The 14,629-nt window shown below is 41.4% G+C and overlaps 1 protein-coding gene across 2 annotated transcripts in view; it reads right to left on the bottom strand.

The window, feature by feature from the left end:
* Positions 1-14,629, bottom strand: part of ASTN1 (astrotactin 1) — a 318,270-nt gene that overhangs the window by 70,440 nt on the left and 233,201 nt on the right. For both annotated transcript variants that reach the window (XM_008052472.2, XM_008052473.2), the window contains exon 16: positions 12,862-13,050. In XM_008052472.2, the coding sequence (XP_008050663.1) occupies positions 12,862-13,050 (189 nt within the window). The remainder of the gene's footprint in view (positions 1-12,861; positions 13,051-14,629) is intronic.

The following is a 14,629-nucleotide window of genomic DNA, read 5'->3' as shown; positions in this document are numbered from 1 at the left end:
GTACACTCTGAGACTTTATGTTTAAGTTCAATGCCCTTTCAGCTCTGATTTCTAGCTGTCTTTTCAAGCTGGTAAATTAGTTCACAGTTAGGGTCAGTTGCCCTTGGCCTGCTGTGAAGGACAGTTCAGATCACCCTTAGTTCACCACTCAAATCTGGCCTGTGTCTGTTTTTCGAGCTTGTTTCTCCTGTTTCAGTGTTGTTACCTTGAATCACCAGCAGGTGGTGCTATCTCAGCTGCTCGCCCCAGAGGGGGTGGAGCCGGACAGGAGTCTGGTAGAGGCCAGAGATGGGAGCCTGCTCAGGGCACATGGGAGGAGGCCCACAGCCGGCAGGACTTCACGGTGGCAGCAGAGGTGGCAGCGATCCCAGCAGATCTTGCCTGTAGGGGCTTCCAGGACTGAAGTCGTGAATCACCCCAGGCATGGGTGGTGTGATGCACTATGGCCACCATGGAGGTGGCGGTGGCACTGGTGGCTGCTGTGTCTGTGGTTGCAGTGGCTGTCCAGACTGCTGCAATGCCCCAGTGGTGGTGATGTCTGAGCTCCATGTGAAGAGCAGGATGCCAACGTTGAGAACTGCAGCCCCCGGGGAGAGAGACAGAGACTCTCTGCATTCTCCTTTGCAGAGGGTTTAATAGACCAGGCTGCCATGTCGCCATCTTGCCAGAAGTCCTACCCTCATATTTAAAACATTAATTACTGATCTGATCTATTTCTTCCTGATTTCCTTACCATTCATTTTTTTCTTATATATTTGTATTTTTTCTTTAATTTATATCTTGTATTAATTGAATCAACTTTCAGAGAGTTCCATGAGATTCAGGGACGCTCTGTCTCGGACAACAGAGGGATGTAAACTAGAAATGGACCAAAAATGGCTAGTGGCCAAACAGAAGAGAACTTAGATGAAAGAGGTTTGATTATTTGTTGGCTTAGGTCAAAGCATTTTGCATTCACTCATTTATTCATTCAAAAAATATTTACTCACTTCTTGGTAGATATTGTACATGGCAATAAGAATTGCGAGAGATGGGGTAGGAGTAGGAAGGGAATTTAGAGATTTGTGGACATGGTCCCACCTTCCAGCAACTGTTGACTTCCCTATGCCTCTGAGAATATAAAAGTATTTCTCTGAAGCAGGATTACTAATTGAAATCAGGACAGTATATGAGCCTAACAAAAACACAAGAACTACCAGAAGACTATCTCTCAGTCCCAACATCTACATAAATCTGAAAGAAATTGTTGATAGGCCTGGAGTCCCACCCCTGGGGCAAGGGAGGAGTGAGTGACTGCATCTGTATGCAGCCAGTGGAAAGACGGCATAGACTTGAATCACAGGTCAAAGGGAGGCTGACACAGCTAGCCACTTTCATGAGTCTTTTTTTCCCCATTGGAGCATGTGCCTGACAGCTCCTTTGCACTTAAAAGAGAATAACACCCAGGCTTCTGATCAAAAAGCTTCTCCAAGGAGGTTGGGGTAGGAGGATCCCTAAAGCACAGAAGTTTGAGGCTAGCCTGGGACCCTTTCCCACAGAAAGTACAACTTACAATGCTCCCTTTTCCCACCAAAAAAACAAAAACAAAAAACAAAAAAAGGTGTGTGTGTGTGTGTGTGTGTGTGTGTGTGTGTGTGAATAGATAGATGGGTGGAAGAAGTGGTGTTTTTTTCTGTTTTTTCCCCAGAAAAGGGATAAAATAGGGTTGAAAATGTTTGGAAGAAGATGTGATTCTGATCCTGATTCTTGGAAGGGAGGTTTGACTCTCACATTGGTGTTTCTGTGAAGAATGAGTTTTACACAGGGCAAGTTTTACTAATATCCTTTTAAATTCTGACCAGTTGTTATTTTGTTCAAAAATAAGGAGACGAACTGCACATATCATTAAGATAATGTTAAAAATTATAATAGTGATTGTGATAATGAGTCCCAATTCATTGAACAAAATGCTAGGCATAGTGCTCTATGTTTATTTCCTTGTATTCAAACCTTACACAACCTTGCGATGTAAGTATTGATAGCCATATTTTACATGGAAACTGAGACCCAAAGCTATTAAATCAACATCTCAAGAACCATATATAGTATAAATCTGTATGCAATTCTGTCTAACACTAAATGCTTGCTACAAACAACTACACTAAACTACTTCCATTGCAATATCAGTTGAACTAACCTACTTAGGCTTGAGTCAAGCATTATTATATGCTGCATTCTCTTATCAGAAATGGAAATTATTTGCTGAGTTTATGGAGTCATAGAATATTAGAAACAGAAGAAACTCTAAGTATAATCTAATTTAAATGCAGTATTATACATATGAGATGATTATTTTGAAAAGGGTTAAATAATTCACCCAAAGTCAGCTGGCTGACTAATGACTCAATTGAGACAAAGTACCCAGTTCTCCTGAATCCCAATCTAAAGCTCTTTCCATCGCCACCATGTTGTCTTAGAGTAGAATGGGCTCCAAAGCAGGGCCCCCCTAACCTAAAGTTTTACTTTCTGTGCTTTCAGTTACCCAAGGTCAATCTCAGTCCAAAAATAAGTACAATAAAACATTTAGAGAGAGAGATATAGAGAAACCCCATTCACATAACTCTTATTACAATATGTTGTTATAATTGTTTTATTATTAGTTATTGTTAATCTCTTAATAATTTATGGGTTAAACTTTATCACAGGTGTGTATGTGCAGGAAAAAATATAGTATACATAGGATTCAGTACTATCTGACATTTCAGGCACCGGGGGTCTTGGGATGTATCCCCTGAGGATAAGAGGGGACTACCATATAGACATGAGGCACTCACCTCAAAAGATGTGAAAACCTCAACAATGTCAAATTCAGATTCTCACAGTTGATCTAGAATCTTCCCTTCCTTTATCTTGTGATTTTTATCCCCAAAGTATTTCTTGCAGAGATAATTAGTTGTGGACTAGAGTCCATAACTTAATTAAGATAAAACACTTAGTAAATACACATCTTGTACTGCTTACCCTCTAGCCAAATGCTCACTTCCCTAAGGTCTGTATCACCACAGCCAGCCCCATTGTGCATTGAACTACATGTTAGATAAAAGAAAATGGGCTCAACAAATTGGTCCATTTTAGCTTGCTGAGTATAGGAATCAGAACAAGTTTGGCCATAAGTAGAGTTTCTTTTCTTCCTATTCCATCTAAGAAGTGAGACATCTCTCTTTCCCCATGGTCATGTCGGGTATCAGCCTGATATTTAGCAATGGCCTCCCGTAGGACCTACGTGATTTTAGGAGCTACAGGAACTCAAAAGACAATTGTAAAGGCTTTGTGCTTGCTATTTCATCTGCCTGAATTGTTCTGTCCCTGATCATTGCACAACCAGCTCCTTCTTGCCTTCTAGGTCTCAGCACAAAAATCACCATTACTGACGCCTTCTCTGTGCCACCATCTAAATCTACCCCTAATCTTCCAGTCAGTTTCAAGCACATCAACTGGTTTCTGTCTCTTCATAGCATCTATCACTATCTGAAATTATTGCTTTCATTTGCTTGTTACTTGCCATTTTCTGTCTCTTCTCACCAGAATATAAGCTCCAGACAAGCAGGAAAATTTTCTGCATCATTTGTCATCATATGCCCAGTACCTAGTCCAATGACTAGATATAGAAGGTGCTGAATAAATGAAGAAACATACCCAACCCAGGAAGCAGTCAATCAAGCCATGAAGGCAAAGCATACGTATTTAGAGTAGTTGAGAATAATCCAGAATATGATATAATTAACTCCTAAATTGTAGGGTACAGACAATATGTTACTATCGTCAGGCCCATAATTATATGAAAGAAGCTTCAACATCAGCCCTAGAATTGTTCCATCAATTGAAATACTGTCCAGGTTAGAATGTGAAATTCTTTAACAATTTGCAGTTTCTAGAGAAAAAGAAATGAGAACCTCGTTTAAATACTATTTCAAGCAACCTAGATAGATTTTGCTTGAGAAAGTAAGAAAAGGACAGTGTTGCCTAGAGTACAAAGCTAAAAAACATCAGCGTATCACCTTTAATCCTGATGGTTGGTATGTTTCCAATTCCTTTCAGGGCCCGAGGGCTTAAGACAGTTCAATTCTGCACACAAGCTACTTTCTGCACATAGGCCTAATGATCAATGGCTTAATCAGAGAAAAGTCTTGGTCCAAAGTGAAACCACTCAGGACATTGCTCCTGCCTGTGACACTCCTCTGTGGAGTTACATCAGGGCCTAACCCTGGAGACCAACATGCCATGGTTTCAGTGTTGACATTCTACTAGACAGGATAAAGAAAGACAAGAGAGCCCACTGCCTATTGGTCTTTGAGAAAAGTATGTAGCCTTGCTATTCAGAATGTGCTCCTAGAAGTAAGAACTTTGGCATCATCTCGCAGCTTGTTAGAAATACAGAATCTCAGGCCCCACCCAGACCTACTGAATCAGAATCTCCATTGTAACAAGATCCTAAGTGACACATGTGCACATGACTTTTTGAGAAGCACCACTGGATAGGAGAACACAGCTACTCAAACATTATGTCGCCATCATGGATCATGGCCGAAAAATCCTACAACAAATATACAAAATCCAGAAAACTCAAGCTGAATGAATGGCAATGCATCCACCATAAAATTCTACTGGGGTTAATATTTGGTCCCCAGAAGATTCACCTCAGATCAGTATCCCAGCATCAATTATTTCTTGGTTCCATCTCATTTTGTCCACTAACTTTCCTACCTTGATCTCTTTTTGTGCAATCAGCAGGCATGAAGCCAGTATATCTCAGTTGGTAAAGGCATTCTTTTAAATCCTGACTCTGCTACATACTAGTTTTGTGACAACATGCAAGCTATTTAAACTCTCCAAGACTTTATTTTCTTATCTATAAAATAGAAAGGGTAATACTTAAGTGATATGTATTTTGAGGCTTAAACGAAAGAGGTATGTAACATGCTTAGCAAAGTGCCTGGCTCAAAGTAAGTGCTCAAAAAAATGGTGGCTGTTGGTAATATTATTCTTAGTAACTTCCTCCCCCAACCCACAGATCCAGTTTACTCTGGACTCATTGCATCAGAGCCTAGGGACTTGAAGACTCAAATTAAATCCTCACACATATGTTCAGGAAAGCTTAGAGTCTCTTCGGGAGGCTCTGTCTGTGACACCAGCAGGCTTAGCTCTGGCAGCCCCTACATCGGGCCTGCCTGTCTGAGAATGCCGTAGAACAGCTGTCTTTTCAAAATCCCCTCCCTGCTCACTGAGGGGCTTTGCATGGAGCTAGCCCTCAGCAAACAATTGATGAATAAATTAATCATTTAGAGAAAATAGCTACGTATATGCCATAATTGCTTTGCTACTTGAGTGCCAACTTTGTTGTAAATGCATATAGAAAGATTTTTTTGGAGCTGGTTTGCAATCCTAGGGTTGAAAATACAAGGCATTATAAAAATTAAGTTATTACTCTGCATTGGGTTTCTATACTTTTGTGGCCTTAACTTAATCGGATTGTTACGCCATATGCTACAATTATGTAAGATAGCCCAAGAACACCACCAGCCTCGAATACACAAGACCAGGTCTCGGAAGATCAGTGCTGGAAGACCAGGATTATAAAGCTGATGGCTGACTGTTGTTTCTGGTTCACCCAAAGCAGAAGTCAGTGCACTACCTGGAGAGTAAATTACTGAGTCTGCCTCAGTCTACATCTACATAAAAACATGAAAGACAACGCATCCTGTCTGGTGGAAAAATCATGCCATGTAGGTGGTTTGCTCCCTTCTTTGATTCTAACCTGATATATGACTGCTTAGAGCTGGCGAATCAACTTAGAGGATAAACTCTTAGCTGTGCCTTGGAGGAAGAGGAAGTCATTCTTCTCAGTTTTCCCGGTGGGGAAAAAAAGTGAGTTCTGAGCTAGACGGTGCAGTGGAAAGGAAGAGTTTGCTTATTACAATTCGTCCTCCCAGATAATACCGTTGATGGGCACCAAAAGCAGTAGAAAGAAAGGGCAATGACAAAAGTCAAATCTACAGCAACAATGAAAGTGATATTGAAAAAAGAAGGGAAGAAAGACCCAAGGAAATCCACTCTTGAATGGAGTATAAAAAGAAAGAGAGGAAGAAAAACATACTGTACTTAGTGCATCGGGTGAAGGATTACAATTAAGCCCCTAAAAGTTCTTATCTGAAAAAGTTTTTTTTTTCTTGGGCATTTCTCTGGGATTTACAGATCTATAGCTGGTTTCTTCTGAGAAAATATAAAGGATTCATTCCTTTAACAAAATGTAGATGTTAATCACATGCCAGGTACTATGTCAGAGATGAAGGCTCAAAGATTAAGATATGGTCATATTGTTTAATGCTCCCTCCCAGACTTCTGCCCAAAGTTCCACTTTCTGTAGAAAAAAATGTGCATTTTCCTTTTTTCAGTTAGCTCTCTGATGCAGTTAACTCAGGATAACATAAACTTTTCAGAAGATATTTTTCAATCTTTTAAAAGAGTTTTATTATAAAAGTGGCAGATGCTTGTGGGAAAAGCAGTTTGGAAGTTTTTAGTCCAAAAAATAAAAGTCCCTCATCCATATCTCTAATCTTAGAGCAAACAGATCATTTGCTCTTATATATAAATGAATTTATTTTGAGATTATATGTACATGTTTCTCCATAAATATATTGTGTATGTTTGTATGTATGTGTGTATATATATACACCATATATACTCATATACACACATACATTATACATATATAAAATATATTGTATATATCTTGAGAGAAAAGATACAATATTTCAAACATATATATATATTTTTTTTTCAAGAAAAGATCAGACCCTAATATAACTAGTCTTCTACAACTTGCTTTGTTCACTTCCAAATAGTTAGGAATAGAATATCTCTAGATGGATAGACAATAAACTGGTGGCAATGATTGTCTGATTGCCTCTGGGGAATGGAACTGGATTATGGAAAAGAAGAGTGGGAGGATTTACTTTTCATTTTGTTCTGTGTTATGCATTTTGAGTACTCTGAATAAACAAACTTTTGAAATTAAAAAAAGGAGAGAAATATGGTAAGCACTGTCAAGTCTGTTATTATGAGAGACAGCCATGCCTGGAAATGACCCTACAGGGAAGAGCACAAGCTCTGCCAGAGGAGCCATGGAAAGCCCAGTGAGACATCACACAGACAGCAGAGAACTCTGCTGGAGTGTCAAGGGAGGACTGGGGGTGGGAGCTGTGGGGGGGACGACACTGGAGCTAGCTCCTGCAGAATAAGATGGAAGAGATGGCAGAATAGAGGGCAAGGTTAGACAGATGGAATGCCACGTGCTCCAAGGCCCAGAAATGTGAAAAATCTCCTTCCAAACCAGAGAAAACCTTGATCTCGGGGCCTGGCACTAAGCAGGGTATCATTTAATTGCAAATGACAATTTTTAGCACTAAAGGGGACAATTCAAAAATGCAAGCAAGAACAGAAATCATAGCCAGAAAGCTGATATACTCAGAGGCTTAGGAAGAGAAGGAGATGCCCTCAGAAATCAGGCAATGGAATAGACAACAGGGAGAAAAGAAAAAGGAAAAGATTGCTTCAAGTAGAGGACAAAAGAGAGATTCCGAAGAAAATTTTTGAGCAAGACACAGTAGCTGAAGAGACTTAAAAACAATAGTTATAGAGACTTAAGAACATATCTGTGGCCTTGGACTGGGGCAAGGAGAAAGTCTCTAGGGCCCTAATCTATACAGAGGCAAATGGAAAGGTTTTGTACTGATAGCAAATAACTGTATATCATCAGAATGGAAGGTGCTCAGGCGTCAATGATACAATGGTTGGAGAAGTCAGAGTGGGTGACAGGTTGAATAATGACGCCCACAGTCCTAAACTCTAGAACCTGGAAATCGTAAAGAAGATTTTGCAGATGTGATTAAACTAAGGCTCTTGAAATGGGAAAATTATCCTGGATTTATTATAAAAGTGACAGATGCTTGTGGGAAAAGTAGTTTGGAAGTTTTTAGTCCAAAAAATAAAAGTCCCTCATCCACAACTCTAATTTAGAGCAAACAGATCATTTGCTGTTATCAAAAGCATTCTTATAAGAGGGATACAGGGGGAGTCAGAGTCACAGATAAAGCCATGAAGAGGCCACGTGACTCAGAGTGATGCACGTTGAAGATGGAGGAGGGGGCCACATGCTAAAGATTACCGGTCTGGAAATGACCCTAGTGGTGGCCTCTAGAAGCTGGAAAGGACAAGGAAAAGGATTCTTCTCTAGAGCTTCCAGAAGGCACCAGACATGCTGACACCTTGCCTTTAGCCCAGTGAAAAATTTGGACATTCAGCCTCCAGAACTGTAAGAGAAGAAATACGTGTTGTTTTACACCAGCAAGTTTGTGGTAATGCATTACAGCAGCCACAGGAAACTAATACTGGTAATGAAGTCAGCTGTTAATGCTGAGAAGGCAGTAAAGAGTGAGTGAAGGGTTTCAGGCTGAGGAGTGATGCCATTACCTTGCATTTATGAAAGATAACACACGGTGAATTGTAGAATGGAGTAGAGGGGCAGGAAACTGAAGCAAAAGAGATACACAAGGAAACTATATCCATCATTTTCATGATGGCCTTGAAGAAATGGAGAGGAGGAGATACCGGCTGAAGACACATTTAGGTGGTGAAAAGGACTTTGTAATGGTTGAATGTGGAGCAGGTGGAAGAACACCAAGAAAGATTCCTCACATTACATCATGACCCATCAGTGGAGCTCACAAATCTACACCAGTGCAGTGGATACAGGGAAGAGATACACTGGCCATTGAAGTGCATGTAGAAACCCAAGTGGAACTACCAGCCACTCAAGAGCAAATAAGGTTTTGAGCCTCAGGGAAAAGGAGAAGATTCAAGATCCATGCTGAGGGAGAGGTAGAAAGGAAGCACCCAGCAACAGGAAGGAGAGAGACACATGAAGAAGAAAAAAAACCCTGGAAAATGACCAAAGTGTCAGTGATTTCTTTGGAGGAGTAAGAGCAAAACAGAATGAAAAAAATCAAAATTAAAGATGAAATGAATCTGGAAAAACAGCATTGAGGGCAACAAGGGAAGAGAAAATTTTCAAGAAGGCAGCCCTGGTCAAGAGGACAAACGATTCAGTTGAAATAGACACACTGGTTACAGAATAGACATCCATGAACCTCCAACTGAGAATCCCCTGACTTTCTTCTCCAGTGCTGTTTCTGTTGAGCAAAGCAATTGAGAGCTGTCATCTGAAGAGAGAAATGGAGTGGAGGAAGTAGACAAAAGATGTATGAACTACTCTTGTAAGACATTTGGTAGAAATACATGGAAAAGAAACAGTGGTAAGAAGGGTCATGTGTTTATATATAGATTATATTTTTAGCAGACTCAAGGTTGGAGAAGAGAGAATTCAGTGACTAATGAGAGTGTAAGAATTAAAATAGAGGAGAATAAAGAAGGAGTGAGATCTAAGAAGAAGCAGGGAAGGACAAGAGCCACCACAGGTGGAGAGGGTGGCCTGAAGGGGAGGAACCCCATGCCATTTTCTGAGGTGTGAGGATAAAGGAAGGTGAGAGTAGATATAAGTAAGTTTAGACATGGGGTCAGGGGAGGTTGGGAAATTTCATTTCTGATAGTCTTTTTTTGATCTGTAAACACAAATTAAGATATACGAATCTTAGACAATTAGAAATGGAAGTGATTTTTCACAGGTTTCATCAGACTTATTTTGAGAGAGGGTATTCTAGATGTCAGTATGTTGAACCACATAGTGGTAGTGTGGCAAATAAGTGTCTGATGAATGCAAGACTGGTTTGGGAAGATCTGGTCCTCAACATCCATCTTTAGATTGTCATCAGCCAGGCAGAACTAAAATATGTTACCTGTCTACAACAAAATCCACATGGAAGTCACCACATCAGAAGGGCTTCCAGCACCATTACTACCACCATCACCACCATCACTAGCACACAGTTTCATCAGCAATAAACAACTGCTGAATGTTTACCATGTGCTTGGCTCTGTTAGACCCTGGGAATTCAAAGTTGAATAAGAAATGAAACTTACTCTTGAGAATTTGGGAATTTTGTAGAATGAAGAGGAGACTCTTTACACAAAGGCCTAACCTGAATCCCCATGGAAAGAGGGATTCATATGAATTCATAAACTGTCAGGGATGGAGGACCACAGAGGGAATCACAGAGGAGATTCAGATAAGTAATAGACTAAAGCAAAATCCCCTGGCTGTTTCTAGCTTTCTAATCCTTAAGTCTCGTGCTCTTTCTAGTTCATTTCACCCTGAAAAACTTCTCTTTCTATTCAATCCATAAGCAAATTTAGTGTCTCTTGTGTGTCATGGGAGGTATAGCCCTCCCAGGACACTAGACACCCCTGGTGTAAAGTCCCATTCTGTGTCAAACCTCTCAGAGGTCAGAAAAGAGGAACATCTTCCTTTGTCTTATGCACTTATCATTCTTAATCTGTAACATGCCCTCATGCAACATTTTGCAATGAAAGAAAATGATCCCCCAGGGAGGAGAAAAATAGTTAAAAGTAAGAACCAGACTGGACAACAAAACAGAACAATCTGGCAACATAGAGGTAAGGCTCAGGAAAGGAAGGTCGTAGACATGGAAAACTGACAGAAATTAAAGAAGGCATACTATGTTTGAATGTTTTTAAAAAATCAATAACAAGCAGGGATTTTTTATAAATCCGATTTCCGGCCGGGCTCCGTGGCTCAGACTATAATCCTGCGCCTTTGGGAGGCTGAGGTGAGTGGATTGCCTGAGCCCATGGGTTCGAAACCCACCTGGGCAACTTGGTGAGACCTCATCTCTACAATAAATCAAAAGATTAGCCAGGTGTGGTTAGCCTGTAGTTCCGGCTGCTTGGAGGGCTGAGGCAGAAGGATCGCCGGAGCCAAGCAGGTCAAGGCTGCGGTGGCCGGAAGTGGCCACTACACTCCAGTCTGGGCGACAGAGTGAGACTCCAACTCAAAAAAAAAACAAAAAACTGATTTCAGGGAACTAAAGTTACCAGTTAGACTATGGCAGCATTCACTCCTGAGCTCCTGAGTGGTAACAGAAGCTGGCGGTCAAGATGGACAGGGCATAAAGCCAAGGCCAGGAACAAATTTCCCTCCTGAACTCAATGTTTAACCTCCAGGACCCTGCAGCACTTGGGATAGAAGCAAAGTATAAAACCAGGAGCTCCTGGTAAGGTCAGACTCTCATCTCCCAGAAATCTCAGTATCTGGCAATCCTCGAACCACTGGCAAATGGAAATAGAAAAGAGTCAGTCCTCTGGTTCAGTCCACAGGCTCTGGCATACAAATACAAGAAAGCTTTGCCAGCTGGAACTGGGAGCATCTACATTTGCTTACATTACATTGCTCTCTTGGCAAATTGGAATCAGAGCAATGTCAAGATCCTGAAGTTTGAAGAGCTACCAGAAGCCTGTGGTTGTGTTTCTGAGTTTAGAGTAATCAGAGCTTGGGGGGAATAACTTCAGACAATGTAGCCCAGACACAAATCTCTTGTTTCTTCTGAGAGAAAGTGTCCAGCCAGAAGAGAGGCTCAGAGTTCTGCTACCTCTCGAGCAAGGCAAAACAGGAATTTGTATAGAGCTCAGAGACCAAGAGTACCTCATCCACAGGGGCACATCTGCCTCCATGGTAGCCCTGCTGACAGCAGAGATCCCTTGTCTCAGAGGAACCCTTCCTTGGTCACCGAGTCTTAAGATGACCCACTTCTTGAGGTTTTATTGCACTAGTTTATCATTTGCTCTTTAGCAAGTCACATATCCACAACTTGGCCACATCAGAATGCTATGTGGATAAACTCAGAAGAAATTCCATGAATGGCAATTCTAAAGCGGTCTTGGTTGATCAGACTACAAATATACTAGCCAGGACTCCTACTACACTAGAAGGTGAATTGAGAAGGTTTAAAAAATTCCAATTTCTTATACTTACTTGGACTGAATACTAACTTGCTGTCAAGACAGCAGACACGGATTTATTTGTGAGGCTGTTATCCAGAGCTATATAAACACTTGAGCCAATGGCGATTCCCTCATAACACAAATCAATAGGAAAAATGAGGCTACACATAGGGCAGGAAGGAATGAGAAGGGGTTTACTGTGTACATAGCTGCTGTAAAGATATGCCAGGCAGTGCAGAGTGTGACTGATAGAGGCAGGAGGTAGAGGGGGAGACTGAATCATGCTCCTCTTCTCCTCCTCTGTAAGAATAGCCTCAGCCGGGCTCGGTGGCTCAGCCTGTAATCCCGCGCCTTTGGGAGGCTGAGGTGAATGGATTGCCTGAGCCCGCGGGTTCGAGACCCGCCTGGGCAGCGAGACCTCATCTCTACAATAAATAAAAGAATCAGCCAGGCGTGGTAGCGCATGCCTGTAATTCTGGCTACTTGGAAGGCTGAGGCGGAAGGATCGCCGGAGCCCAGGAGGTCGAGGCTGCGGTGGCCGGGAGCGGCCACTGCACTCCAGTCTAGGCGACTGAGTGAGACTCCAACTCAAAAAAAAAAAAAAAAAGAATAGCCTCATACTTGGCCTCCACTATGGCAGCAGAATGGAGGGTGGCTGGCAAAAACCTTTAAGGTCTCTCTCTGTGATAAATAACACCCTCCTGCATCTAAAATTCCCCCAGACACCATCATCTTGAGATTTATTTTTAGCAACCAATCCTTGAAAATGTTGAGGATGGGCACAGACCACTGGGGGAAATCTGAATTCATCTTGTCCCTATGGACTCCTTCAGTCTGATCTTATGGATTATACATGGGCAGCTGGTCCTGGTATAGGGCATGGTCATTGCCAGTGAGCACATCACTCACCTTTACTGATGTCTTCATACTCCAGCCAGAGTCGCCGCTGGACCTGCTTGTTTGGGTACCATATAGAACAGGACTCCTCGAAGCCGTAGATTGCCTCCTGGATGTAATGGTTGCCAAACTGGTCCAACAAAGTCACAAAATCTGCACGAGATGTAGCCCCATCCAGCGAGTGGAGAGCATTGTTGAGGGCTATGGAAAAGCACCGCCCAAGAGTAAGAGGAATCATAATTTGGGTACAAAGATTCCCGGGCAATTCAGCCCCAAATGTGGAAGTTCCTGTGTGGCCCAGTAGGAACTATCAGGTGATTGTTTCCATTTAGTTAAATCAGACACTTCAATTCCTAAGTGAGTATATTTTAAGCCAGTTGGCTGTGTTAGCTTTGTGAAGGTTGAGCAGAACATTACCAAACCTCTACTCCAGCTCCCCACTTAAGTCAATGAGTGTGTGTGTGTGTGTGTGTGTGTGTGTGTTTTCAAATCTCAGGTCATGACATTAAGTCAATTTAGTGAGTTAAATAATAGCATTAAAAAGAAGAATAGCATAGACTAAAATAGAACCACAAATACCAGCAGAGAACATTTTACATTGTGAGATGAAGTACCGCTTCATGAAACTTCTGTTGTGCGTACAAGCATGTGGGAGTGTGTACATGCACAAGGTCATGACATAAAATGTATTCTAACTGTGGGTAGTGACCAAAAAAGGCAACTGCAGAATACTGCCTTCAAGACACAGAGATGGGTAATGGGAAGACAATGGCAGAAGAAAGGTAAGAAATGTCACTGATGCATTGCTTCTATTTTATTCCTGCAAATCTACAGTAAAAGTACTCTAGGACAAATGGAAAAAAGAATATACCTCCTCACCCTTCTCCTCAGTCAGATCTCCTTGGGTTTGCTGTCTGTCTTTAAAAGAATTACTGTACACTCGTTGGAAAGATGGCCTGTGGTAAGGTTTCCAAATTCAGTACCTCCTGGATCAGGTCTGGATCAGCTTTATATAGTCCTCTTTCTACACACCTGTGCTCTATTCAGGTCAAGGTGGAGTCTAGCCTAGGCATGAGACCTCAAGTGCCAAGGTTCACATCACCTGTGACACCACTGTGTGACTTTGGAGGGTATGTGGTAACAGAGACATTCTACAGTAAACCCCTGATATGCCCCTATGCTGGGTGCACATTGAATATGTGACTGGAGTAGGTCTCTGCTTCCATATTTTCCAAGAATGAAGAGCAGCATAGATCTTTCTATATGTTCTGTACCTGCAGTTCCTTCTGTAAAATCCCAATTTCAAACCCATCCTGCCAATAACTCTTTCATGTTAAAAAAAAGAAAAAGTTCTGAGTACCTTTGGGTCCTAGGAAATGTTCTATAGTCTTAATGTACTATCTTTATGCACAAAACTTTACTTTTTGTGAGTTTATGCCTCACTTCTCTTTATAACCCTCAATTTGTCCTCTAACATTTACCTTTATCCTGTTGGCCCTGAGGCCCCATCTCCCTACTGCTGACCCTAAGGCCTTATGTAAGTTTAGCACTCACTGCTTCTTAGCTTACTGGCTCTTTATATAGATATAATATAGATTTAGCTGAGCACACATACACACACAAAGATATAATGTCTATTTCTCTATCTCTTTATCTCTCTCCCTCTCAATCTCTTAGTCTTTTTATCTATTTTACTCACTGACTGTTTGGGAACTTTAAACTGTTTTCTATTTTTTCTTTCTCCTTTCTTGCTCTCTTTCCCTTATTTCATTACTTAGAA

Source organism: Carlito syrichta, unplaced genomic scaffold, assembly GCF_000164805.1.
Source record: "Carlito syrichta isolate Samal-C Ts95f unplaced genomic scaffold, Tarsius_syrichta-2.0.1 Scaffold277815, whole genome shotgun sequence".
Classification (NCBI taxonomy): Eukaryota; Metazoa; Chordata; class Mammalia; order Primates; family Tarsiidae; genus Carlito; species Carlito syrichta.
Note: the sequence above shows the minus strand (reverse complement) of the source record. Positions and strands in the feature narration are given on the sequence as shown.